The sequence below is a fragment of the Molothrus ater genome, chromosome 11, assembly GCF_012460135.2.
Source record: "Molothrus ater isolate BHLD 08-10-18 breed brown headed cowbird chromosome 11, BPBGC_Mater_1.1, whole genome shotgun sequence".
Taxonomy (NCBI): Eukaryota; Metazoa; Chordata; class Aves; order Passeriformes; family Icteridae; genus Molothrus; species Molothrus ater.
Genome location: NC_050488.2, coordinates 18848074 through 18875436, shown reverse-complemented (window position 1 = coordinate 18875436; position 27363 = coordinate 18848074). Strand labels below are relative to the sequence as shown.

Here is a 27363-nt window from a genome sequence, read left to right as displayed (position 1 = left end):
AGATCTCCAGGTGCTTCTGGCTGTTCAGGGAAGCCTCAACATTTCCAGGCCGGACTAGTTCATCTCCACATTTTGCTGTTAGAAATAGCAAAGATGTCACTTGTCTTAAAATATATGGTGTGCTGTTCCATCCCTAAAGGTGCTGTTATGCCAACAATAAATCTGCCAGACACTGCAGGCAGAGTGTGGGATGTGATGTATTCAATATTCATCCTGCTGTGACCCAGAGGAGGATCAGGACACTTTGCATCAGGAAATGTCTCTCTCTAATTTAACAGTTTCCAAATGATGGGCCCAAAGCCCAGCCTGGGAGGTTGGGGGTTGCACCTTGGATTGATTTGGAGGCAAGGAGCCAAAGGGCTGTGTGAAAACACAGCTGATGCCTCATTGCCAAATTCAGGTCACACTGGCTTGGGATATTTCTGCTGTCCACAGCCTGACAGAATTCAGTGCCATTCTGCTCTTTCCTTGTCTTTAATGCTGGAATTCCCTCTGCTTCCATGGTGGGGCCATGACCATCAGCAGAACAAAGGCCAGTGACAAAGGCCAGTGACAAAGGCCACCTCTCCACGCGTGCAGAGGGATTTATTTGAAGGGAAGGAGTCACCAGGAATCAGGTCAAAGAGGTGTCATTTCCCTCTAGGAACAGGAGGGACACAGAAAATTGGGATCAGCTGTCCAGGAGGAAGGCAGAGCCTTGGAATTATCAGGAGGTAATTCCTCACTGACACAGGAGAGAATGGAGGGACCAGAGAGAGGGAGAGAGGCGATGGAATTTCCTCCAACCTGATGGAGAGACTGAGGTGGCACCCCCAAAGAACAGCCTGAGGTGCATCTGATGGACACTTAGGACAGAAATATGATATCAGAAATGAGAATAAAATTCTGTCTCATCGAGATGTTCTTGGCAGCCTGCCCTGCACAACAGCTCTAGAGGAAGCAGCACAATCCAGGAGCAGCCATAGGAGGAAAACCTGAGGGAGTTTTGGTGTTGAGAGACAATGATTTTATTTTATTGAGCACTTTGGACAGGTCTGTTCATTCCAACTTCCCAAAATCCTGCCTACATCTTTAATCCAGAAAGTGAAGGCTCTTTCCTAACATATTCATATCAAATAATGCTTAAATTTCAGTGCTGTCAGGAGATGGTTGTTGTACATCCCTATAGCAAGTACACAGAATTCAAAGCAATGATCTCTGAGTTTATCTTCATCACCCTTCTTGCCTCTGGTGCTCTGCTTAGATCAGATTATCTCATTTAAATAGCAATGGGTTATGAAAAAAAAATTCTAATCTGTTCCCTCGCTGTGTCACTGTGCATGCATTACCTTATTTTATTTTGTCCCCTAAGGCACTGCAAGAAAACCCTAAAGACCCTCATTGAGACACATAAAAAAGCTTTGCTGGAAAATAAGAGTTGGAGGGAACATTATTCTTTCCACGATTTTTTGCCTATAAAGAGAATATAGAGGGCAGTTTGATTTTTGAGTAATTGAATTGCCATTTTGGGGGGCTAATAATATCCAGTTCTTCTGCACAGCACATTTAATCCTGAGATTTAAAATTAATTTATAGGTCAGAATCATTTTCATTCTGTGTGTCAGGTGGAATTGAGGTAGAAACAAGGAGGAAATGAGTGACCAATGCCATCCAACACCCAGAATTACCCTTCCATCCCCAGCCCACAAAACTGCTCTGCTCAGCATCAGGGCTGCTTCCTCACCTTCCCGCTCATTTCTATTATTCCTAAATTGATGTGAACCTTCCATGTGATAAATCAGAGAAGTTTTGCCATAAGTGCAGTTTGACTGTTACCATCAGGCATATTTCAGAATGTCATGGAGTGAAAATCAGCGGAGCTCTGCTGAAATCAATGGAGTTAATTTATACCCAGGAATAAATTAACTTATCCCAGTGAAGTCAGTGGGAGCTTTGGCTGTTCCTTTAATTGAGAGCAGGAGCAGGACAAAAGGGCCGTTGTGAGCTGCTCTTGGTGCCTGGGAATATGGAGCATTTGCATTTTTAGCTATTTTTAAGTCTTTAAAAGCTGAACATGTTCATCTAAGAGTGAGCTCCCAGTACCTTTTAACTCAGGTTTAAAGCCCAGGACTGGGCTTGTTAAAGAGGATCCTCTGGCAAGAATGATGAAGATGACAAAAGTTTCAAAAATTAAAGCCTGGGGGGGAAAATGAGAAAAAAAAACGAAGGAGAAGGTTCTTTTTGGAGAAACACATCATGGGTGTGAGAATATCTTGTCCCTCATGCATCTCTCCTGCTCCTCCTGCCATTCAGATTCCAGGACCACCATCTATTTCCCCATATTTCCCAAGAAATCAAGGAATTGGAGGGGCATCCTGTGCTCTGAAAGACTGGTACAAGTGCTTTACTCAGAGTAGTAAAGGAGGGACGGATCTGTGAGAGGCACCCAAGAGGGCTGAGTGGGACAATGAGGAATTAAAGGGAACATTTGGATCCTAGTGGTTGTTGAGATTAGTTCAGCAAAGCTGGGCTTAAATGAGCGACTGCTCACTTGGAATATTTTATATATCACAATATTTTATATAGTCCAAGGTTTTTAGTCTTTAATATGCTGGCTGTTTGTTACTGAAATAGCAACTTTGTATTGATTTAACAGAAAGTCTGATCCTGAGATTTGCTTTTTTTTTTTATCCTGAGGTTTACATTTCACATTTAGATAAAACAGCATCGAGGTTCATTTAAATTGTATTTTAAAATGGTACTGAAGTCTGCCCTCTGCTCTGTTTCTTCACTTCAAACAGCTGCTGACTCATGCACTACATAATTAATTTAAGTACCATTTGAGGTTACTTTAATACAATTTCCTTGTAAGTACATGAGTAATATCCTGGCTATTTAGAGTTCAATGCATTAATTGGAGACAAAAGTCAGTTGTCATGGTTTCTATCACAGCCAAGTGTGAAGGGTCAGTCCATCCCCAAATTCATTAGAACCTCAAAGAGTTCAGTTCCCACTCAGTGCCTGTTTGGAGAGGAGGCTGTAATGAGCCACATGAGCTAATCCCATCTTTATGGCTCTATGAAGCAGCATTGTCAAGTTATATGCTTTTAATTAGAGGAAAGGTTCAGAGCAGGAGTGAACTCAGAATACCAAACCCTCACTGTGAGCAATGCCCAGCCAGGCAGAAATGAACATTTTACCTCACAATGTGCTACAAACTGTCGATATTTTAAATAAACACAGGGGATACTCAAGAAGGAGAATGGGGGGAAGCATTCCTGCTTGCTCCAAGCACATTTTGTCCTCTGATCCCAGCCTGAGGAGTGTCAGGGTGGGAGGATGACAGTCCATCACCACTCCCTTTTCATTGCATTTGCTATGGGCTTTAAGCAAGATTTTCCTTCCTTTTTGTGCATTTATATTGACAGTCCTTATGATTCTCACCCTTCATAAATAAATATTTTAATTTGCCTTCCAGTTAACTGTGATTTAAAGACACTTCACTTGCATGGAAGCACTTGGAGAGGGTGTGATATGCAATGTGGAATCCAAACCATGAATTCAGTGCTCCCAAGCTGGTCTGGTTTTCAATCCAGCTTCGTTTGCTGATACTGTGGCCAAGAAATGTTTTCATGACGTTGTCACCCAAGTAACAATCGTTTTTCTTTCTTACTGTTACAGCTTAGACTATTTTTTGAAGCTATTACCTGGATTCCAGCTTTCTTATGCTCCTGAAAAGTACTTTTCTGGTTCAAAGACAGCACCTGGAGTTGTTTAAAATTAAAGTGTGTCCTAATGAAAAGCTCCTTAGTCACTTGTTCATACAAAAAAGGGCTGTTAATTCTGGTAATTGCTTCTCCTTTCTCCAGGAACTATGACGCTGACAGAGATTTATCAATCACAAACACTAATAGTGGAACACTTTACCTGTGCTGCAGCTCATGAATGGCAGCAGGCTTATTAGTTTCCATAGCAACACCATCTCCACTTTCCAAGGTCAAAAATTCCTCCCATCCAATCAGTGGAAGAAAGTAAAGTGTGTCTTCCTGTGACTACCTGGATATTCTGCAAAAACAGGAAGAGATATTGGGCAATTAAAGTACAGACTCCAAATCAATACCCCAAAACTCCCCCAGGTTAAATCACCTTCTGCTGCCCCTTTTGGAGACTCAGGCACTACGAATGCAATAGGATAGGATCGTCCTGGCACAAAAATAATTCCAAAATGACACAAAGCTGGAATGAAAATCACAGGTAATGTTGGGGTTCCTCCCATCCCCTCCATGTGACACAGAGACCTCTTGGATGGGAGGGAGTTTCTCCAAGTAGGAAAGAAAAATCTGCCTGTCCCTCTGCCAGACAGTGCTGGGATGGAAGAAAAGGTGTTTGGAAAAATGAGCTTTCTTCAACTCCTAAACGTTTATCAAATTTTAAGATATTTCTTGCTCTATCAAAGGAGCCCCCTCTGGAGCCAGGCTGGGAGAGCTGGGAATGTTCACCTGGAGAGGAGAAGCTCCAGGGAGAGCTCAGAGCCCCTGGCAGGGCCTGAAGGGGCTCCAGGAGAGCTGCAGAGGGACTGGGGACAAGGCCTGGAGGGACAGGAGCCAGGGAATGGCTCCCACTGCCAGAGGGCAGGGATGGGTGGGAGATTGGGAATGGGGAATTGTTCCCTGGCAGGGTGGGCAGGGGCTGGGATGGAATTCCCAGAATCTGCCCCTGGATCCCTGGCAGTGCCCAAGGCCAGGCTGGACATTGGGGGGGGACATTCCACAGCCTGGGACAGCGGGAGGTGTCCCTGCCATGGCTGGGGTGGCACTGGGTGGGATTTAGGGTCCCTCCCAACCCAAACCAGTCTGGGATTCCAAGATTCCATGGTGGTGGGGCTCTGATCCCAGGCAGGATCCTTTGGTGAATGTGTGACCAATCATTGATCTCAGGGGAGGAGAAGGGATCACAATGTCACGCACACCCCATGTAAAAACACAAAACCACCTTTTCTGGGGGAAGTTTGATCCTTCAGAAATGAACCATCCCCAGTAAGGATTTACATAACAATTATCTCTAATTTCCTTTGACATTTCAGTCAACAGATGATGAATTAAGCCAGGAAAAAGTATCTGTTTGGCCTATACTCCCAAAGGGCAAACGAGTGATTTACTGTGGGGGATCAGTTCATGAAGCAGCTGAAACCAGAAATCACTTAATAAAATGAGTTTACAAAATTGTAAAATCATTCCAAACCTTTTAAGTGCTGAAAATTTTCCACAGAGAAATTACAATTATGAGGCACACTTATGGATCCATATTCTCTTCTCACTTGTCTCATTTTTCACAGCAGCGTGAAAAGATCTCATCCAGGGTTGCCCTGGAACTTATTGCTCATAGGAGTGAGAGAGATGTTTTTTAGAAAATTAAGAAATCCAAATCTTCTGGAAGCCATCCCACTTCTCTAAGGGACTTAATTTTGTTAATATTTTCTATAAACTTCAACTCTACAAATGCAGGTGGTCTCAAGGGAGACAGTTAAAATCCTGAGGAATGATCAAAACTTGACAAGCTTCTAAATTTTGGCAAAAGAGGATGGAAAAACCCCAGAGTTTCTTTTAGCTTTTCATGATGTCCTACTTCACACACAGCTGTGATCTACTGAAGAACATTTGCAAAATTTATAAGTGTTTGAAAGGAAAAGGATTAAAAAGTATTAAATTCTAATTCTGTCGAAGTAGAAACAGAGAAGGATGAGCTGGGTCGTACCTTTATATATCAACCCTGCCCAAAGTGGCAGCAACTGCACCTAAACAGCCTCAATCAAGATTTCCTTCCCTTTTTAATACTTTTGGGTGCTGTTTTAGAACACTTGCCTTCAGTCCAGGTTCCACTCCCACCCCTCCTTTAAACCACCTGGTGATACTGAAGGTAGGCATTGATTGTTTCTGCTTCAGTGGGAAACCTGGTGCTTTCCCTTATTCAATCACATCATATTTATTTCACACCCTCTCTCCTGCTTGTCAATATTTGTCTTGAAGCTCGTGTACATATCTGTGATATCTGAGACAAAAAAAAAAAAATACACCCTCTTTAAATTTGTTTTCTCTCGTCCTTCATGAACAGAATGTATCCCTTCAGATCAAAAAATGTAAGTTAGGATTTTAATTAATTACTTAGATATCATCCCATTCCTCCTGTATTAATTTTGTGACTTTACCTGTCCCAGTTTTAGATTTTTTCCCTGGAGGAGGGAGAAGATTCCCCAAGCACCCAGGGCCTGTGTAGAGCAGCACCCCAGGGTGAGGAGGCTCAAATTTCCCATTTGCTGACAAATCATCCTGGTGGGTGCCAAGTTGGCTGTTAGCAGATAACGACCAGCGTTTTTCTGCAATTTATCCCCTTTTGCTGAAGTTATTGCCTCGAATTTTGCACATTCCCACGTGTTTTCCTTGGCATTTCAATCTGGATTCCCCTCCTGTGCTGGGGATTTTTCTGTGGTTGTTCTCTTGGACAGGGAGCACCTCCCAGTGCTGGTCCCACCCAAACCCTTTTCCTCAAGATCTCTCAAATATATCCAGTTTCTGCTCCTTCCACATTGGGTGTGTGTGATTTATTTTAGTGCAGAAATCCCTTCTAAAGGTGCAAGAGTTACCAAAGAAAATTGGGAATGGACTTAGACCCTCCAGAGTTACTCACATGCTTCCTGATAATATTCCAAACAAAAAATATTCCAAACAAAAAATAACCAATAAAAGCCAAATAACTGGCCAGACTCTGCCTTTTCCAAGAGGACAGATCCCTTTTTTTTTTTGCAAGGAAATATCCTTTTGAAACCATCCCTGCTTTCTATTCTCCTCTTGATGGGTTCTGGATGAGTTTTTGGAACCCTGAAACAAGAACCTGCAGCTGCCAAAATCCAGAATACACAACCCAAACTCTTTGTATTCATAGAAGGAATTGATCAATCCTCAGAACTGTAATTCTTCTGCTCCTAGGACTGCAAATTATGGGGCATTACTGTAAATATACACACACAAACACACACACACACACAAATATTTCCTTTAAGTTACCCAACTGTTTTATTCCCTTCCCTTTGACATACACAAGGACTGAACTGGCGAGCAGGCACTTAATATTTTTTACAACATCTTTCCAACAGCTGCTTCCATGGGATTATTTACTGTCAAACTAAATCAAGAATAAATGAAAAAACTGAAATATTTATAGCATAAGAAAAGTCTGGTTCAGACTAGAAATCCCAGACTGGCGTTAAATCAAGAAATGTAACAAGATAAATTCTGCCATCATACCCTTTGTTTCCTGGATGTGCTGCTATCACTTATTCTAATTGTTATGCCATGGTTTGAGCAGAGAGATGGATGGAAAACAAAATATGTTAAATATGATCATGGGGGAAGCATTACATTTCCCCCTCAAAATCCTGATTGTGTGTCCATTTGTCAGCAGGATGTAATTTATACAAATATGTTTGTTACAGAAGGAGGCAACATCATTTTTTGTTGTTTTCCCATTAGAGAAAACAAGTCCATAGGAAAGAACTCAGTCCTCAGATACTTTATACCTGTCATTTTCATCTCTGATGTGAGAGGAAGGAGAGGTATTTGCTCCTGGGACATCCAAATGTGTGGGACTCACAGGGATATCCAGGAGGTGAATAAATGGAAGAAGGAGGATAAAATTCCCAGGTCAGCAATGGCTCTGTGTGGATGGGCTGAGCTGCACCTGCTCCTCCTTGCAGACACTCTGGGTAATATTGGAAAGGAAGTACACAAAACTATTGCTGTCATGAAACATTCCCTCCTGGACATCTGGGATATTGAAAAATTCAGTCAAAAATGGGATTTGAGTGTTGACTTGGCCCTTAGCACACGGAGGGAAAGGCTGGCTTGTTGTGGGGCTGGAGGTTGCGGTTGTACTGCTCTTTTCCTTGGAATTTACAAGGGAACAGGCTGTGGATTCATTTATTAATTAAAATAATCTGACATATATTTAACACATTAATTTAACTGCTAATGTCTTGTTCTTTACTGAGCCCAACCTGGTGCTGAGGCTTTGGTTTTCAAGACCTTTAATTTCTACAACCATTTATTTTTTGAGTAACAAAATATTTACAAGACCAAATCTGTAACAAAAGACAAAAGTGCTCTTCTGGTGTCATGTGAATTTTCATGAAAATGGGTCCCATTTCCCTCTTCGGCCACAATTTTCTGTTAAGTTTTCTGCAAGTAAAAGTTGGTTCAGGTGGTGATGTGACATTGAACTGGGGTAAAACCTGTCAGGCCCTGGGAATGATGAGATTTTGCTCTTAGCTAAATTCCAGCAAATTGACATTTTTACCCGTGGCAAAATGTAGCTTTGTTTGCAGAAAGAGCAACTTTTTGACCTGGTGGGAAAAAAAAAAAAAAAAAAAGTATAACAACAGGGATTTGGAGCCAAATGCCACAGTGGTGCTGGTGGGGGAGCTTCACTCCAGGTTTATTGGTGGAACCACCTATAGGATGAGATCTGTATGGCAGAAGAAAGGAATGGAAATGTGGAGAGAAAGGCTCTAATCCAGAGAGTGCATGCACAGCCCTTTTATTCTGCAGCCTCAGCTTTCCCTCCCACCAGCTTCCACACATCTCTATTATCTTTTGAATTTGGCCTTCCACACTTTTGTATTCCTCATGTGCCAGGAAATAAGTCTGTCCCAGCCAGGCTTGCATTCCTGGCACACCATTGCTCCTGATCTCTCTATTGTCTCCTGAGCACCTGATTCCAAGGCATCTAATGTGAATTTTCTCATGAATGCCAATGATATACAGCTACATTTTTCTTTTCAAACTTTTTATCCCTGAGGCGCTTTCTGCACTCAAACTATTTTCCAGATATCCATAGCAGAGTGAATAGCAAACACTTGCAGCTACCAGAGCAGGAGCAGAAGCGACCAGTTTGCCAGGCTCCAGCAAGATTTACGTATGCTGTTGGAGTTCTCATGCTTATTTAGAATTATTGAACCATATTTTGAGGGAGAGAAGCACCCCGTGCTATTTAACAAAGGTTTCCGATACCGATCGCTCCTGTTTTTCCTCTCTCACAAAAGGACTTGGGTTTGCATTTGGTTTTCACTCCTGACTGCTATTGCTTACTTTTCCGAGGGAAACTGAAAATATTGGGGCTCATTTGCAATTCAAATTCAGTGCATAAAGCCTTCGGGGAGGGTTTAAATCTTGTGTTTTCAAAACATTTTCCTAACTCCGAGCAAACAGCTCGTTGTGTTTCAGGTGACATTGAGATCCTACATGGTGGGACACTACAGAGCCTTTTGGTGCCTTAAACTCCCCACATTAGGACATTTGAGGAGAAATGGGATGGACTTTGCTCTGGTGTCTGATGAGGCCTCACTCACTGTCCCAGATGGATTCTGCAGCATTGAAATGGTCCTGACATGGGGAATTTGGGGATCCACATCCCTGGAAGTGCCCAAGGCCAGGTTGGATGGAGCTTGGAGCAGCCTGGAATAGTGGAAGTGATGCCTCAGGTTTAGCTTTTCTATTTTTCACATTCTGTGCTGCTTTAGTGTGTGGGTCTGAGCTTCACATCAGGGCATGGTGAGCTCTGTGCACAGAGCAGGGACACAAAACAATTCCTGCTCCAGCTGGGCACCAAGGACAAATGACCCAAATCTCAGCCCAAGAGCACAAACCCCGTGGGCTGGAGAGAGAAAAACAAGGATGGGACTGCAGGGGCTAAAGCTGGAATGGGACAATGAACTGCAAGGTGCAAATGGAGCAGAACTGATCCCAGGGACAGAGCCCGTGCCCGGCCGTGCATTTTGGGGCCATTTTGGTTCATCTTGGGTTCATTTTGGGGCCATTTTGGTTCATCTTGGGTTCATTTTGTGTCTATTTTGGTTCATCTTGGGTGCAGCCCTGGCTGGGCTCTTGTGCTGCCCAAGGTGGATCCATGGAGGAGATGCTTTGAATGAATCCCTGCTTTATTCTGGAGCTCTGCCCAGCCTCTGCTCTAGGGCAGCCTGCACAGGGCATCAGAAGCTGTCCCTGCCCATGGCAGGGGTGTCACTGCATGGGCTTTAAGATCCTTTCCAACCCAACCCATTCCATGATTCTAAACATCCTTGTCAGGATTCACATGTTCTTTAACAAGACACATCAGGATTTAAATATCTTTAAAATTATTTTGATTTTTTTTTCCCTGTGTTCTTATTTTCACAGCAGAACGTGTCCAAGTGCTTCAGGATCCCACTGGAACTGCTGGAAAGGTCTCAGGGAGTGCCATTCTTTCATTCATCCATTCTTTCATGAGTATCTGCACTGCTTCAGTGCAGTGGCCAAACATTTTGTGGCATTCCCAGCTGTAAATAACCCTGTCTGCACAGGCAAGAGCCAGTGAGAGAATTTGCTGTACTTAACCCAAATACAAAGATGAAAGGTAGAAACCCCAGTGGGCTGTGCTGTTGACAAATCAGCATTAAAAAGTCTTTCAACAGCAAAGTGCTTAAGTGATAATGAATATAATGGAGAATAACCCAATCCCAGCCCTTGTGCTGAACCCAGGTGCAGGTTTCTCACACAACCACATTTGGAGCTGTATTTTGACACCCTTTTTTAAAAATTTATGCACTGTGCAATGCCAGTAATCAGCCTGAAAGGGCTGATTGCTCATTTTTTGGCTAAAACAGTGCTGCTCTCATTTTAATCCCTAAATAAGTGGGAATGCACCTCCAACAGCTGTGTGAAATCTGTCCTGGAAGTGTTGGTGGGATGAAAGCATCAGTTCAGCCCTCAGAGATTTGTGGGAACTACAGGAGAGAGCATTTTCCATGTGAATTAGAATTTAGTTTTCATCATGAAGATCATTTCCAACAACAAGAAGAAGATTCTCTCCCAATCATTTGATACAGTCTGCAGCAATTACTGAGCAAACACTGAGATGGAAAAAGTCTGATAAAAATGCTTCCAAGGCCTGGCTGAAATGCAAGTGTGGATCAATTTTCAATACAATACACTATGAAATGAAGTTTTTGAAGAGATCTGAAAGTGTTAAATTTACCAAATCTGATAATATCACTTTTGAACAATTATTACTTTTCTTTTAACTTGTTCACAAACACTAAAGCTGCAGATCTTGATGGCACCAAGCACTGGGAATGAAGAGCACACATTGTTCTTCCCAGGTGAAAAGTTTAATATCTACTTCATATCTATGAGTGAAAGCTTAAGAAAAACCTCCTTCCAAATATTATCAGTGTAATAATGATTAAAAACATTGATTCTGTTTTGACTGAAGTCAGCAGCAAAATTCCCATTTCTTCAGTGAAAAGAGGATCAAAATGAAAATATCATAAAAAACAGTGTGCAAGTTTCTTCAGAGATATGGAGGTTAATAAAGAAATTGTTGATAAACTTTTACAGTGATATCTTGAGGACTTCATCTCTTTCAAGATCTCATGCAGCAGTTGTTTCTCTCAGAGCCTGATATCCCAGCAATGCTTTCATTTGTGCCACCCTAAAGTCTCTTATTAGGTGTTGGCAGTTTAATCTTTTGCTTCTTCACATTCAATATCCCAGATCTTTTTATTAAAATCAATATTAAAGGCATTGTGATATCTTTATGGGGCTCTCCTTTCAAATAAACAGTATCTTTAGTATTTATTATTTTTGCTGCTGCACTTCTTACACATCTGGTCCTCCAGCTGGTGGCCTTCACAACACCTTAAAAAAACCAAAAAGGCAATTTCTTTCTCCACTGGACACAAAGAATTCACCAATCCACCAAACTTTCTTCCCAAAGGGAAGGTGGAGTTGAGCAAAACATCCCTGGAGTTTTGGAGTTGGAGAAAAGCTCTTTTGAACCAGGCGGTTCAAGGCTTGGACAAAGGGGACCAGGGCATCCACCTGCCATTCCTGCCTCAGAAATTTCTGGATCAGGGTTAAGATTTGCCAAAAAAAAAAAAAAAAAATAGAAGTGAAGAAACTGAAGCTAATTTTAGACAAGGACCTGGAAATCTTCCAGATTATTAACAACTGGCTTTCAGCCTGTCAGGAAGTATTAATAGTACCATGAAAGGAAATTATGAACTGTAGATTTCCCCCGAGAGCTGTCAGGAAATATTTGGTTTTTTAATAGCCATATACTGCAGTGCAGCCATAAATAAAGTGGCCAGGACTAGGTCTGGGCTGACCTGGGTGACCATGGATTTAAACCATGATCAGGTGGAATTCTAACCAATATGAATAGGAGCAAGCAGGGCTGCAATTCCAGGGTGACTTTAAGATTAGCTGAACCATCCATGAGCATTATTTTTTGCCCAAGATGAAGGCTGTAATCATTTTATTTGCATTTGTGCATGCAGGGGTGTCAGGAGGGAAAGTTAATTTCAAGGCTTATTGTTTAACAAGTAATGATTCAGTGTGAAATGAGGATCCTTCCCATCCCCTTCCTCCTTGGTGATGCTGCTGCTGTTTATTGCTATCATTTAGAATCTCTTGGATAATGAGGAAAAGGAAGAAAATAATCGGTTGGTTTCTGGATGAAATTGGACTTAATTCAGCATAATCTATGTATTTTAAGAGAGGGGACACAGCCAAGTGGAATAATCAGTGCAGCAAACAGATTGCTTTAATGTCTAGACAGGTATGAAGATGATCTGGAGATGGGAAGAGGAATACAAATGATTTCCCTCCTCTGCTGGAGCTCCAGAGCTGGATGCTGGTGGAATGCAGAAGAGAGGAGGAAGAGGAAGAAGTGGAGGAAGAGGAGGAAGAGGAGGAAAAGAGGAGGAAGAGGAGGAAGTCCTTTAAACAACACCAAACTGGAGTTCCTGAAGGATCGCCCATGGAAAATCCAGAAGGGTTTGGGTGATCCAAGAGGGATGCCCAGGCACTGGGTGGGTGAAGGGGACGCCCTTTGGGTGCTGCTCCACACCAGCCACGCCAGGCAGGAGGAAGGACAAGGACTGGAAACTGGGAAAGCGCTGGAAATGGATTTGTAGAGCTTTGCAAAGAACTCTAGGTACTTTGGGGAAATAGAACAATGAAAGATGCATGGTAATAGGACCCACAAGGGGTGATTTTAGGTGATTGGCTTTAAGGCATCTACAGCATGGTGTGGCTAAAGCTGATAGGCCAAGGAACATTTATAGTGTATTGAAATTAAGAAATAGTTGGGTTTTGATTGTGAATTATAACATCTGTATTGTCTCACCCTTCACATGAGACTGAAAGTGGAATAAAAGTTTTTAAAATACCTCTCAGTTGTCCCATCTCTGGGTCAGAAAAAGACTCAATCCAACAGGAAAGCTTCTCTGCCCAGAGTGAACAGAAATTCCACTGTTCTCTATTAAAATTATTGAATTATTAGGATGGAATAAATATAAATAGCCATATCCTTCTTTAGCAACTTTAACATTAACCACTGTTTAGATTTTGAGAAGATGGTTGTGTTTCAAGTCAGGGAATAACTTATATACTTTTTCTTTTTTATTTAAATTGGCAATTTGAGAAGAAAACTTGATTATGAGCTGCGAATTTGAGTGTATTGGAGAAGAACATGCCAATGTGAGCTAAATAGAGGTACAACTTCAGAGATTCATTTTATTACAGAGAGTGTCTTGGTGTATATAAAACAAGACTTATGTATTTTTTCCTTTTTATACATTAAACATGTTTTTATTTTTGTTACAAGTTCCATATGAACATCTAAATTCCCTCAAAGTCACTCCAAAGTCATTTCACATTATCAACTGCGTCAAGTTGCTTGAAATTCATGATGTAATCCTAGGCCTAAAATTAATTGATTTGTGATTATTTGTTGCTCATTAATTAATTCCTTCTGCAGTTCATGCTCTTTCCTAGAACTCATGTATGAGCTGTTTTTACCAGTGGGTAAAAGGAAGAGATAGAGAGAAACATTAATCCATTTTATGACTTTAATTACTATTAGAGGCCTGCTTTGCACATGGCAGATGATTTGTTGGAAATTGATTTTATTCCTGGATAATTGCCCTGCACTCCAAACAAGTCACACACGCAGGGGTTGATGCATTTGCATCTGCTGGATATGCAGCAGACAATTCCTACAAACCCAGAACAGGTTAGGAAAGCAAAATGTTAGCTGGAATAGTAATCAAGATTTAGGAAAGTTTTCCCTTCCTGGGTACACTAAAGAACTTGAACTTGCTATTCTGGAGGAGTTCTGGGTTTTAAACAGGTAAACAGGGTTGGCTGCTCCAGGGTGAGAGCAGGGAAACCTTGACCTTCGTGGAAAAATACAAATTTGTACCAGCTGGCAACCAGGACCAAATCTATTTGGAAGAAGAACTTTTTAAATTTATCTGGTTTATGATAAGAATAATAATTTTACTTAGAGTCTCCTAATACACAGAGAGGTATATTTAGGATGCACTTATTTATGTATGCAGTTATTTAAAATAAATCTATTCTAAAATTCAAAAACCTGAAGGGCTGTGAAAGGCCAGCACTGGATATAAATATTTAGCAAGAGATTTCTCCTGGCAGTGCATTTTTTTTTTTTTCCAGAGGCAGAACTTCCTTTTCATTTCTGCTTTGTTTCCTCATCCATTAAACTGGACACTGCAATCTAACAGGATTTTCACCTGTTGCCTTTTAACATCAGCTCTCCAAGGAGCCTCTTTCATCCCCTTCTATTCAGTGCTTTCATTTCCACTCTCTTTATGCACCAAAATATGTTGTTGGAATCACAGAGAATAATTGAGAGGAGCCAATGCCAAATGATCTGTTCTAACACAGAAAAGAAAAAGTGAATTAAGCACTGCTGTCTCACCCCAGGCCGTTCTGAGGAGCCCTTGCTTGGCAAGGTCCTGATGCAAACGATTTTCCTGCTTAAGTGGGTGCTGTTGGGAATCATTCCCATTATTCCCTTGCCACCACGGTCCTGAGCACCCAGGAAAAGTGCAGGGAAAACTCAAAATTAACCAGAGAAATCTCCAGAGGGAAAAATCCTGACGGTTTGAATGATGTTATTGTGCCAATTAAAGGGAACTGGTGAAAATTCCATGTTTAGCTGCTTCTCCCTCCCTTCTCATCCCCTGCTGTGTATTTGCCTTTCCACTTTTATGTCATGTTTCTGTGTTCTTCCCAAGCAGTTCCTGCACCCTTAATCCATTTTGTGTCATTGTGGTGGCACAAGAAGTGAAATTTCTCTGGCTTCATTCCTGCATCAAACTGTTTGTTGAAAACTCCTACAGTTGTTGGTTCAATTGAATTGAAGAATATCAAAATCTGTCTTTCCACTGCAAAGGGGATCTTTCCTCATTCTCTTATCATTCCTTTATCCTTTATCAAAAGCAACTTTTGCCTTTTGGAGTCTCTACTAAAGCACATGATTTCACCAAACCTCTTACAAAGGTTGTCCTTTGTTTTAAGTCCAAACCACCACATTTAGAACAAGAAAAAAAATGTTCTGTCCCAAGAAATCCATGAGTGCATTCATTATCAAGGAGTCACACTTTCATTTTCCACATGGATAAAAACAAAACAGTTCAACATCCCAAATTTCCCCTTCCTTTTTAAAGGTGCCCAAGATAAATTGCCTTCAAAACTGGAGGCTGGTGATTTAATACTGCTAATATTCCAGAGAAAAATAAGGATTTGTTCAAGGAAAACATTGAATTTAAGGGGTCTTTGGAATTTAAGCTCCCTGCTTCAGGGTCTGTCTAATGCCAGCTTTGTGGAATGGCTACTCCATAGCAGAAATTGCTAATTAACAAATTTTCAGGTGCATTCTTTGCTGTAGGATCACTCTCATATCAGCTGAAAAAGATGGATTTAGGTGTTTTGCTACATTTGGGCTACATATTAAAAGGAAAAAAAAAATCCTTTGATTCATAGTTTGATTGGTAAACCTGAACAATGAAACCCCATGGTTACATCCCTCCTTCCTCTCTGGGAGAGATGCAACCTCTGGGATGAGGATCTAAAATATTTAACAATAAAGTTTCATCTCCAAATCTGTTTTTGAGCTCTCAGGAAGCTGTGCTGGTTATGCCCCATTTCAGAGAGGTTCAGGCCAGTTTCACACCAGCACTGACACCAGTTCAGAGCCACCTCTGGAGCCTTGGCCAACCCCAACCTGCTGCTTCGCCAGGACTACCAAACCCATCCCACCAGCTGCAGAAAAAACACTGTAAAAGCCTCATTTTCAGCTCACATCCCTGCAATCTGCTCCATCATCGAGTTTCTACACATTTCCTTGGAGCTGCTGTGGTAAAATCCCAAAATAGAGTTTGGTCTCTAATGGGCTTTAAAGTGTTTCTGGTTTAGAGGGAGAGACTTTGAGGAGGATCCCGAAGTGAAGTGTCTGCACTTTGTCAAGCTCATCACACCTTCCCTGGAGTTCTGCTCTTAATAATGCAGATTGTTTCCTGGATACTGCAGCTCTTCCCCAACTTCTTGTCATGCTTGTGTCTGATTGTGCTCATAAATTCCTCTAATAACTCCTGCTGGTGTCACTCTGTGTCACTCCGAGCCTTGGCTCGCTCCCTCTCGCAGCCCAGGCTCTGTTACAGGTTCAGCAAGAGTTTAGGAGATTGAATGGAGATGATAAGAAGGATATGGCCCTGCTTTTCAGTCTCAAAAACATCCATTTACTGGTGCTGATCTAAATAATGGACTATTTCTCCTTTTCCCATGGCACATAAAACAATGTTGTTGCCTCATAATGACACAAATCCATTTTTTTTTTTCACCACTGCTGTGCTAAGAGCAACACACAGATTGTGTCTATTCCTCTCTTGGTCTGCTCCTCTCACAAAAATCTGTCATCCTTTAAGGGAAATAGCAAGTTTGGGGTCTGAAGGGATCCACTCTGTGGCATTCACACTTTCTGAAAAATTTCTTTGCCCAGGATTTTTCTCCTGGGAAACTGAGAAGCCTCGGAGAAAAATAAAAACAAATATTATCTCATTTGCTTCTCCTGTGTTGTGCTCACATGTGGAATGTGTTTGGAGATTGTTTGCCCTCAGGTGATTGTTTCATTGGGTTCTGCTGTGGGTTATTTTCACTCTTTGGCCAATCAGGGCCAAGCTCTGGAAAGAGTCACAAGCTTTCATTATTTTCTTTTTATCCTTCTGTCTGTACCTTTCTGTATTCTTTAGTATAGTATAGCATTCTTTAATATAATATAGTATCAAAAAATAATAAATTAGCCTTCTGAGAACATGGAGTCAAATTCATCCTTCCTTCATCACAATACCACCATCTTTAGATTTTCTTTCTTTTATAGGCAAACCAAAAAAAAGTTCATCACCACGTACTTCAATTCCTTTCCCCAGGCAAATCCCACAGCCACAACTGCACTGTGTGGAGGGGAAATCACCCAGGAATTAATGGAGATAATAAGCAGCGTGCAAGGGCTGGTCCAGCCCGGGGAAAGGGAAACACATCCCACTGATTTCAGCAAGATTTAGATCAGATTCCCCAAGATTGGAGCTTCACTTAACTTATGAGACAGCCTCAAATTGGCTTTTACTCTGTGTGTATCTCCAGGTCAGTGCACTCATACTTCAAGCAGGACCTACTGAGTAAAAGCTCCTTTTATGTTTGTGTGTTTGGCTCCAAAAAATAAAACATAAAAAAGAAAGGTCGCATTTGCTCCCGAGTTTTCTTCCTTTGCTTTGAAATTACACTGGGAAAAATGATGTTGTGTACAGGCCAAAGGATATTGCAGAGAGAAAAGTTGTATTAGAGAAAGAACATCTTAGTCATAAGCACCAGGCACTGCAGTGATTTTCCTCACTGGGGTGGGGATCATTCTTCCTGAGAGCTTTCCCAGCCCTCCTGATCCCAATCACCAAAGCCAAGCTGATTTCTCTTTGAGCAGCCCCCAGGCTGCTGCTCAGACTTCCTTCCCTTCCCTCCATCACTCACATCCAGCAGGAAATTCCTGCCAGGAAATAAACAGAGTGTGCAGCTACACCTGAACATCTCTTCTACACTCATCCCTGTCTCAAGCTTTATACCCTCATCATTTTCCTGGATTACTTTTTATGATATTATCTGATATTATCAACTGTGACATCCATGTGGCCAACCTGGGCAGCCACAGGCTTGGTGGAAATAAAAGTTGTCCCTTCAAGAAGATTCCAGGCAGTTTGTTTCTGTTTCCTTTGGTCTCATTAGGCTGCCACCACAAGATTAATGGTTTGGGTTAAGAGTAATTTAGTTTTTTGGCACAATAGGTATGAAAGGTTATTCCTTCTTATGCCCTCCTCACATAAAACCTGCCTTAAAAAAAGCAAAGTCTTTATGTCTCAATAAACAGAAGCCACAGAGAAATTGTGTAACAAATTACATATTGGATAACCATCTATAAAATTTTATTGGCTTATGAAGTTTGCATTGATTTGAATTTTACCCAAAGCATTACTGCTCCTCCAAAACACTGAAATAAAAGCAGAACAGAAACATCCATTAGGGTTTTTCTTTAACAGTGAAACACCTCTGCAGAATGTGAATTCCTGGGAACAGCCTGGAGATCCCCTGCCCCTGCCCTGTGTGTGGCTCAGAAGAGATCAGCTCCTCCTGCTCGTTCCAAGCCCGGCCTGGGCTGGAAGTGTCTCGGAGTCTCTGTGGTCAGGATGACCCCAAGATGTGTCAGAGACTCTCTGTTCCCAACCTGGCAGCTGAGGAAGGAGTCAGGATTCTCCTGTTCTGGTTCTCAGGGTTGTTTATTTGCTGTTATCTATGACATCCTTTCCCTGACCTGCTGAGGTCTGTCCAGCAGGTCAGTCTGTGGCACACTGACCACCTCAGGGCAGTGTTATCTTTTTATACTAAAAACTACATGTAGATTATTTACAATAATTTTCCAATACCTATCACCTATGTTAGACAGTGATTTTCTACTCTAAACCCATCCAAAAGTGCCACCATCACCCAGAAGATGGAGGCCAAGAAGAAGAAGGAAGAAGGACAAGGCACACCCAAATCCCTCCATCCTGGCTTCTGAACCCCCATTCTAAAAACTCAAAATTCTACTTTTCTATCTCATTACAAACTAACTATCATTCTACTTAAACTTTCCTGGCTTGTGAATCCTCATAGAAGGTTGGTAATTGTTTTTTCCAAGGGCTAAAATGGAAGGCGCCGTTGGTTTTGACTCCATGCCAAGGTCTCTGAGCTCCCTGCCAGGGTCCTGAGTCCTCCAGGGCAGCCAGAGGAATTTCCTGGGTTCTGGCAGAAGTGCAGAGTTAGGCTGGGCTTTAGAGGAAAGCAGGAGTTTAACCCAAAGCTCTGGTGGTGCAGTGACACCTTCCTGGAGGCATCTCTTGCACCTTGGGCTGTGCAGGGCTGGCCCTGGATGCTCCCTAAATCCCTCCCATTCTGTATTCTCTGATTTTATGGCCTCACAAACTTCCTCACCTGCTTTTTTTGCTTCCTCAAAGTGTTGCTTTTGCCTCTGTGGGTTTCAGTGAGAGGTTTTATGGTTTACTCACACTCCAGTGAGCCCAACAGAGCCCCCTGGTTAATCAGGGCTGGGCTTTTATTTTTGGGTATTGCTGCTGCTTCCCTGGCTGCTCAACCCACGCCCTCAGCATCCTCCAACAAAGCAGTTTCCTGCTAATTCCTTTCAGGGCTTAGCTGGATTTGGAATCAATCTTGCTGAGAAAGTCAGCCAGACAAAGAGGTAAAATCGTGACAGGCTTAGTCATTTTTATTTTGCCTGAATCAGGGAGAAAGGTGCTTTTCTTCTCAATTCTTGCACTTCAAGTGTAACTTTCATTCTGCTAATTTTTGACAGAAGTTTGATTTTGGGGCTGTCTCACCTATGTCTTCCAAATCAATTCCTTGAATCCCAAACCCAAAGTTTAATATCATCCATTATTCAACACCTTCAGTAAGACTAACTTGAAAATGAGTAAAGCTGTGCAATTAATGCTGAAATACCTCAAGTACAGAGGAATTCCAAACAGCACTCCCCACAGCTTTCCCCAGAGCATCCCAAAATGCCTCTGAAGTCTCTTGTTATCAGGATTTCCCTGAGATTCAGTGGTAGATCCTGGCTCACCTTAGTGGCCATTTTGCATTAAAGTGAAAAAAATCTTTTCCCTGTAAATTTAATTCCACACCAGCTCTTCTTCCACTGAGCTTTGCCCACTTTGCTCTATCATTTTTATTACTCTTTAATTTGCCATATCGATTATTCCATGGCTGCTGCTCCCAACCACAGCCTCACTCTCACTATGGAAGGGCTTTTCACACCCTGGACTTTCCCTTCTCCTTGAGGTATTTTTTGGGCTGCCTTTGGACAAACCTTCCACTTTGGCAGCCTTTTCATTCTTTGTAGCTCCAACAGCCTGTGTTTTATTTGGAAACATTGCATTTACTACATTCTAAAGTGGTCATTATTGTTCAGCTGTGCTCACCACTGCTCTCCTTTCCCTCCCCTCTCTTTCCAGCTGCTTTCCCAACTTATCCAGCGTGTCCAGGCTCACTTATCCCTGCCTGTACCAGATACAGCACAGTTATGCTTCTTCCCCCGAGCTCAGTGTCCTCAGAGGAGTATTTAGGTTAAGAACAGTTTATTCCTGGCTGGAACTGCAGCAATTGTGAGCAGGTTCATAAGCCAGGATTCTCCTTTGCTCCAGGCAGTTGAGTGAGAGCTGAGGTGATGGCTCAGATGGAGTCAGACCTGGATGGAGAGGGAGATGGAGCAGCCCTGGCACCGTGTTTGGGGCATGGCAGCAGCACAGGGGGTGGGTAATCCTATTAACAAGCAGGAAAAAATATGGAAAAGTGGCCAAATGGTGTATTAAACATGCAGCTCTGTGCTCAGCACACAGGGAACAGGAAGGGCTGTGTGAGACCTGGACTCAGCCCCAGGGAGCCCCACCTGAGCAAGGGCATTTCACAGAATCCTGGGATTCTGAGCTTGGAAAATCCTTCTGAGATCATCCAGTGCCCAATCCCCACCTTGTCCCCAGCCCAGAGCTCTGAGCTCCACCTCCAGCCCTTCCTGGGACACCTCCAGGGATGGGGGCTGCACCTCCTCACCCTTCCTCACCTCCAGAGATGGGGGTTCCACCTCCTCACCCTTCCTCACCTCCAGGGATGGGGGCTGCATCTCCTGACTCTTCCTCACCTCCAGGGATGGGGGCTCCACCTCCTCACTCTTCTTCACCACACCTCCAGCCTGGCACAGGTGATTTTCCTGACAATTTTTGCACAGATTTTAGCCTGACTTTATCCTGCTCAAAATCTGCTTGGTACTTAAAAAGCAACAACAAATATTTGGAGCACACTCAGCTCTACGGAATTCTCTCCTTTTTTTAAAAAAGGAGCCTGTTTCTTTTTATGTAAAGTTTTTCAGAGGATCACAGAACACTTTGAATCGGAAAGACCATAGTCTTGTCCCAACCCCCTTCCATGGGCAGGGACACCTTTAAGCCCAGGTTTTGCAAAGGAATTCATGAAAAACTGAAACACAGATTTCTCTTGTAAGATCCCTCTGACAAGCCTTTCCCCTGTGGCTCTGCCCTCACAGACAGATGGGAATGCAGCTGACCAGGCATTAGAGTTTTATACCAAATATTGGTTTTTTTTTTTTTTTTTGATTTTGGGGTGGGAAAATTGAGCCAGGACAGAAAATACCAACCTAACTGATAGATTTGGTGTGTTCAGGGAAGAAATAGACCCGTACCTCCAGCAGTTGTGCTTAGCACAGGAAAGGAGAGGGTTAAAGATAATATTTATGGCTTTTAGCTTTGTGTGATAGCTCCAGAAAGGGCTGGGTGACCTCTGTGGAGAGGCTGCAGCAATGTGTCACCACTAATGATATCAGTGCTGAGGGAAAGGTGGCAGTTTAAGTGACTTTAACAGGGGTAAAACCTCTAACCCGCTGTGCAGCCCAAGTGCTCCCTCTAAACCAGCAGACAAAACAATTTCTGGGCGAGAAATTCCCTCTCTGGGGCCTGCAGAGCTTCCCTGCTATTACCAACCAAAGGAAAACAACCCCATCCGTGGGGAAAGGAGGGAAATGAGCAGGACAGATCAGTGTGAGGAGAGTCTGGATGTGCAGTGCCAGGGACAATGCCAGTGCCAGGGGTAAAACAGGGTGAAACAGCTCCAGGGTTATCCCCCTTTAAAGCATCAGGGGCAGTGGAACAGTGGCTGCCAGCTGATGGATCAGAGGAGGGAAACTGAGGCACGAGTGAGAACCAGCGGCTCTGCAGGATGGAGGTCACAGTGTGGGTGCCCAGTGTGGCTCTGTGCAGAATTTTGGGTTTGTTTTCCTTTCCTTGGCTCCAGGACAAGCTCCTTGGAAGCTGCAACACGCTGGGAAAGGCAGGGATTCACAGATCCAGGGCTCACCAGCCCAAATCCTGTCCTGACTGAGGGTTTTCAGCTGAGGGGTGGGACACTGGGTAGCCCATGTGACACAGCTCTCTCATTTAGCTGATAAAAATCTCCACCTTATCTGGCTTCCTTTCCAAATGGAGGGAGTACAATTTCCAGGGAGGTTTGCTCTGGTCCCGCTGCTTTTGTAATTTCATGGTAGGATTATCAGAAACTGCTGGAAGAGATGAAGTTGCAGAAACTTCTGTGCTTTTAATCCCCATTGCTCTCACCAAAGGCACCACTCGTGTTCTGCACACACCAAAGTGGCTGAGGGAGCGTCTGGGAGAAATGGATTTGAATGGCTGAAGAGCATCAGGGATTCAGGAGCAGTGCCAAGCATTCTGTGATCCATTCCTGGTGTCCTGACCCCACAACAGACCAGGCAGTGGGAAAGGTGTGTTTGAAGCAGAAAGAATCACTGAATGTCTGAAAATTCATTCATTTCAGTGAGAAACTTGGTGCAGAACTTTGTCCCAGCCCAGTTCTACATTCCCAGTGTGAATCACAGGGATGGGAATTAAAATCAGGTACACACTCGGTATTTACACTCCTTTTTGCAGCAGAGGATCCTTGTTTTCCAGACAATCTCTCCCCATTGATAAGAGATAAGTTTATAAGTTTAATAAGAGAATTTTAATAAAAGATTCCTTGCAGGCACCCCCACAAAGAGGGATTTGGGATCCTCATGCTTTGGTTGCAGCCATGGGAGAGCTGAATTCATTACTAAATATAAAGCATTTATATTTTTTCTGAAGAATCTCATTAAAAAAATGGATCTTATTGGTGATCACATCAGGGTGTGCTGAAGAGAAGGAAGGATTTATAGTAGGAAAAGTAGGCAGAATGTTTTTATTTGTTTGAGCTGCCTCTGGTGGGAGCTGGCTCAGAACCCCGGGGAGGGTTTTTGTGTACCTGGGTCATTCATGTTTGGATATAGCCAATAAAACCAGTTCCTGGGAAACCAATTCCACTCCTTTCCATATTATTATGTTGTGCCAAGAGCAAGGACAGAACACAGCTTCTCTCATCATTCTGATGTTTTCCATCTCCTTTAACAAGAGCATTACAGCAGACGCTGTCAGGAATTTTAATAAAACAAACTGCCTTTCTGACTCACTTGGTCCTTTCCTTCTGGTCTTCATAGGCTAAAAATACATCTGAGGGTGTAAGTGAGGGAAATTGTTCTTCTTCTCCCCAGCTCCTTCCTCCCCATCCCTCTCTCTGTGTTCCCCTCAGCACTGCATACTCTGGACTTGGAACTCTTACAGGAAACCCAGAACACAAAGACCCCCAAAATTAATGAAGAGATGATATCTAATAGTGAAATTTCTTGGGTTGGAAGGGACCTTAAAGCTCATCCCATCCCACCCTGCCATGGCAGGGACACCTCCCACTGTCCCAGGGGACTCCCAGCCCCAGTGTCCAGCCTGGCCTTGGGCACTGCCAGGGATCCAGGGGCAGCCACAGCTGCTCTGGAATTCCATCCCAGCCCCTTCCCACCTCAACGGGGAACAATTCCTGCCCAATATCCCATCTAAACCTATTATTTTCCCAGTGGGAGCCATTTCCTGTGTCCTGTCCCTCCATCCCTCGTCCCCAGTCCCTCTCCAGCTCTCCTGGAGCCCCTTCAGGAAGGGCATTAAGACAGATCAATCATTTTTTCCCCAAACATTTTGGGAAGAAGGCCCTATACCCTCAAGAATAAAAGCAGCAGGAAGTGCTGAGCAGCTGCTCCTCATCCAGCAGGAAAAGCCACAGCTGGAGCTTCTGCACCAGGAGCTCCTTGGAGGAGAGGAGACAGAGCTGAGAGCACAAAGCTATGGAAAAATCCCAGCTTTTCCTCACTGCTTCTCCCCCAGCCTCTGAAACTGAGCAGTTCGAGTCCCCATGAGGGATTCTTGTGCAGAAATGTCTTGCTGGCTCGTTGCTCTGTGCTGACCTGGTGTGTTTAGCACTTTCCTAGCTCCAGGTAGGGTTTCCATAGCTCCGATGCTCTGTCTCACACTTGTGTGGTTTTTTATTCCTCCAAAAGATGGGGAATTGTTAAGCACAGTGCCCAGATCTATTTTGGTTGGGGTTGCTCTTGTTTACTGTGATTAGGGCACTTGAAGATGCTTTGTTCTCTTTTTAAGGTGTTCATTTTTTTCCTTGAATATTCTGCACTTGTGGAAAGCCTTTGTGTAAATAAGAGACTTGTGGAGCCTGATCGTTTTTGGCTGCAAACAGGGTCACCCAATCACCTACATTCTGCTGTGCCTGGGGTTTTTTGTGTGTCCCAGGGATGGTTTTTGCCAGGCAGGGAGTTGTAGCTGTAAAACTGTGCCTGAATTTCTTTGTGTCTCCACTTCTCCTGGAGACAGACGAAGTTACAAATTTCCCCAAGCACAGAGTTATGGCCAGCCTGAATTCAGCCCTTGGGAAGAAGGAATAAATGATTTTTTTTGGGCCAGACTTGCTGGTTTTCCTCCTCTGCAAGAGCCTCCCCTGCTGCAGAAACAGGGTGAGAGGCTGGGAACAAGCAGGGCACCATTAAGATGGTTTTTGTGTCTTTTTGTCCCTGAGGAAGGTGAGCAGAGGCCAATCTGTGGCAATCTCCTGCAATAAACTCAGTTTTTAACAGAAGGAATACTGTAACATGCAGTTTTGGGGAGGAAAATACAGATTTGATGCTGTTTCATAGAGCTGATCCATCCCCACATACTCACAACATATCTTCCAATGAAAATTCTCAGTACAAACACAAATAGTGCTTTGAGCCACCCAGCTTTGTGTTTCAAGGCCCCTTGGGCACACTGGCACCTTGTTCTGTGAGGGAAATACTTGCTCCAATGGCAAGAAATTAATTTTAGGGTAGCTTATTATGCACCACAAACCTTTTTAATAGTGGTCATAAAGCTGGAAGCAAAGGAAAAGAGACATGGCTCCTGCTTGATTTAAAGCACTTAGGTTGTTATGGATAATTTATAATTTTATCCTCAGCATGGAAGGTAAAACTTGTAATCCATGGCCAGCAGTACCTCACCAGCATCTGAAACCCACAGCTGCAAACATTGGGGGGTTTTATTTTTCTTTTTTTCCACGATAAAGTGTGATCTATGGTTGTTGCTGACTTCATGGAGGTACTGATTTGGGACTTTTTAGTGTCATAAAACCCACGAAGCAGAGACTTGTGGAATGTGAAACACTGACACAGTGCCTCTGGAGCACCACAGGCAAAGCTGGCTGATGGAGATGGGTTATTTGTGGGGATTTGTGGTGCCTGGAATTACAAACACTGCAGGGTTTAGTGGCACACACTGAAAAATCCTCAGAACTTTCAGGACTTAGTGTGGAAGTCACAAGTCTCCTCTGCTTGGGGGAGAAAAACAAAAGGGGAGGTGGAAATGCTACTTCAAGGAGTAAATATTTGGATTTTGACTCACAATATTTATCTGCAAAGGGTTGCAGTGCTGATAAAAGGACAAGTAACTGTTACTTGCAGAGTGTTTGCATCTTGCTTGATCATTCAGCTCCATAAGTGCTGCAGGAAATTGTCAGCTTGGAGCATCCTGCTCCTGCAGAAGCTGCTGGAGGAGACCCTCTCCATGTGCAACAACCCTCTGAAGCCAAGGATTCACCCCAAAAGCACCATGGGGATGTCTGATTTAACAGAAACTTCTGGTCAGGCACTTGCTTCTGGAAGCACAGACTTCCCAAACTTTTGATAAAGTATCACATCCTTTAAAGCTGTGTCATGCAGCGTAAATAAATAACAACACCCAAACTAACGCTCCTGCAGGTCCTTGGGTGCAGACCCGAAGTTCAGTACAGGCTGTGAACTTGCCTTATATTTTCCTCTGATGATTCAAATGAGCAACAGGGAAAAAAACTTTCCTTTTAGGACTTACCTACATTTCCCTGCAGATTTATATTTATTGCTTTTCCACCTGCAGCTGGCAGAAATGAGGTTAGGCTCTCATTACCCACTCCAGCTTTTCATATGCTGCAGAAAGTCATCTGGAAGTGCCAGAATTAGCACTGTCATGCTCTGTGTGCCCGTTTCACTGCAGCAGGGAGCTGTGAGAGCCTCAGTGATGCACCTGTGGTGCCTGTGGCCAGCACAGTCTGGGCTCTGCTCGCCTCGCCCTCACTCGCATACAAATCCATCCCACACCTCCTTTCCTGCCCAGAATGCGCCCGTTTGCAGCATCAGCCATTTCCAGGCACGCAGGAGAAATAAAGCAGCCAGTTTTCCCCCTTCTCTCCCCCTTATGCAAATGAAAAGGAGCGAGGAAGGATAAAAACCCAGCCCAGCGAGCGCGGCTCCCCAGCACCATCCACACCGCGGCAGCCAGCGCGCTCCTGTACTTACAGAGCAGGGACGTGGCTCGGGGTCTCCACAACCTCCTGCAGGACTCTTTGGAGCTCTGAGCAAGGCAGGGTGCTCAGCGAGGCAGAACGGAGCCGTGTGGAAGGTCTGTGCAGCTGGGAGATAATGGAACTGTTTTCCCAGCTGGGACCACGAGCCTTTTATCCGCGCAGCGTTGCGTGGCTCTTCCCCGGTGCCGAGCGTGAAACGCGCTGCCTTCCCCACGCTGCTCCAGCCAGAGCCCACACAATTAGTGCCTCAATCAGACAAACAGCTCCTACAGTTTGTGCATAGCCCTGTCTGGAAATTGGGGATGTATAAAAATCAGCTCTGCCTGGCTCATCCTTCAGGAAAGCTGAGCGAGCGAAAGCGCAGCTGTCAGAGCGGAGCATGAAAGATTAAATGTGCTCTTGCTGTTCCTCTCATACAAATATGAGCTCCTGTCAGGTAATCACAAACCTCTCTCCTCAAAAACTGGGTCGCTGCACTGGGCTTAGGTTTGGAACAGGAGTGGGAATAGTTTTGTTTGGTCCTGGTCCCCACAACCGGGTCCTGAATGCTGTCAGACTCCACTTGTGGGGTGGGAGCTGTCATTGAATCCCATCCCGGCCCTGAGTGACCTCTGCAAACACTCAACTGCCCCTT

General features: G+C 43.6%; 1 protein-coding gene across 3 annotated transcripts in view; it reads right to left on the bottom strand.

The window, feature by feature from the left end:
* The window catches only part of CNTN6 (contactin 6), a 130374-nt gene extending 103264 nt beyond the window's left edge, over positions 1-27110 (bottom strand). For 2 of the 3 annotated variants that reach the window (XM_036391108.1, XM_036391110.1), the window contains exons 1-2: positions 26722-27109; positions 3907-4044 (exon numbers count right to left, since the gene is read on the bottom strand). In XM_036391108.1, the coding sequence (XP_036247001.1) occupies positions 3907-3961 (55 nt within the window). In that variant the 5' untranslated portion in view covers positions 3962-4044; positions 26722-27109. Of the gene's footprint in view, positions 1-3906; positions 4045-26721 lie in introns of all 3 variants that reach the window. The other variant, XM_036391111.2, reaches the window with a different exon arrangement.
* Between the last annotated feature and the right edge of the window lie 253 nt (positions 27111-27363).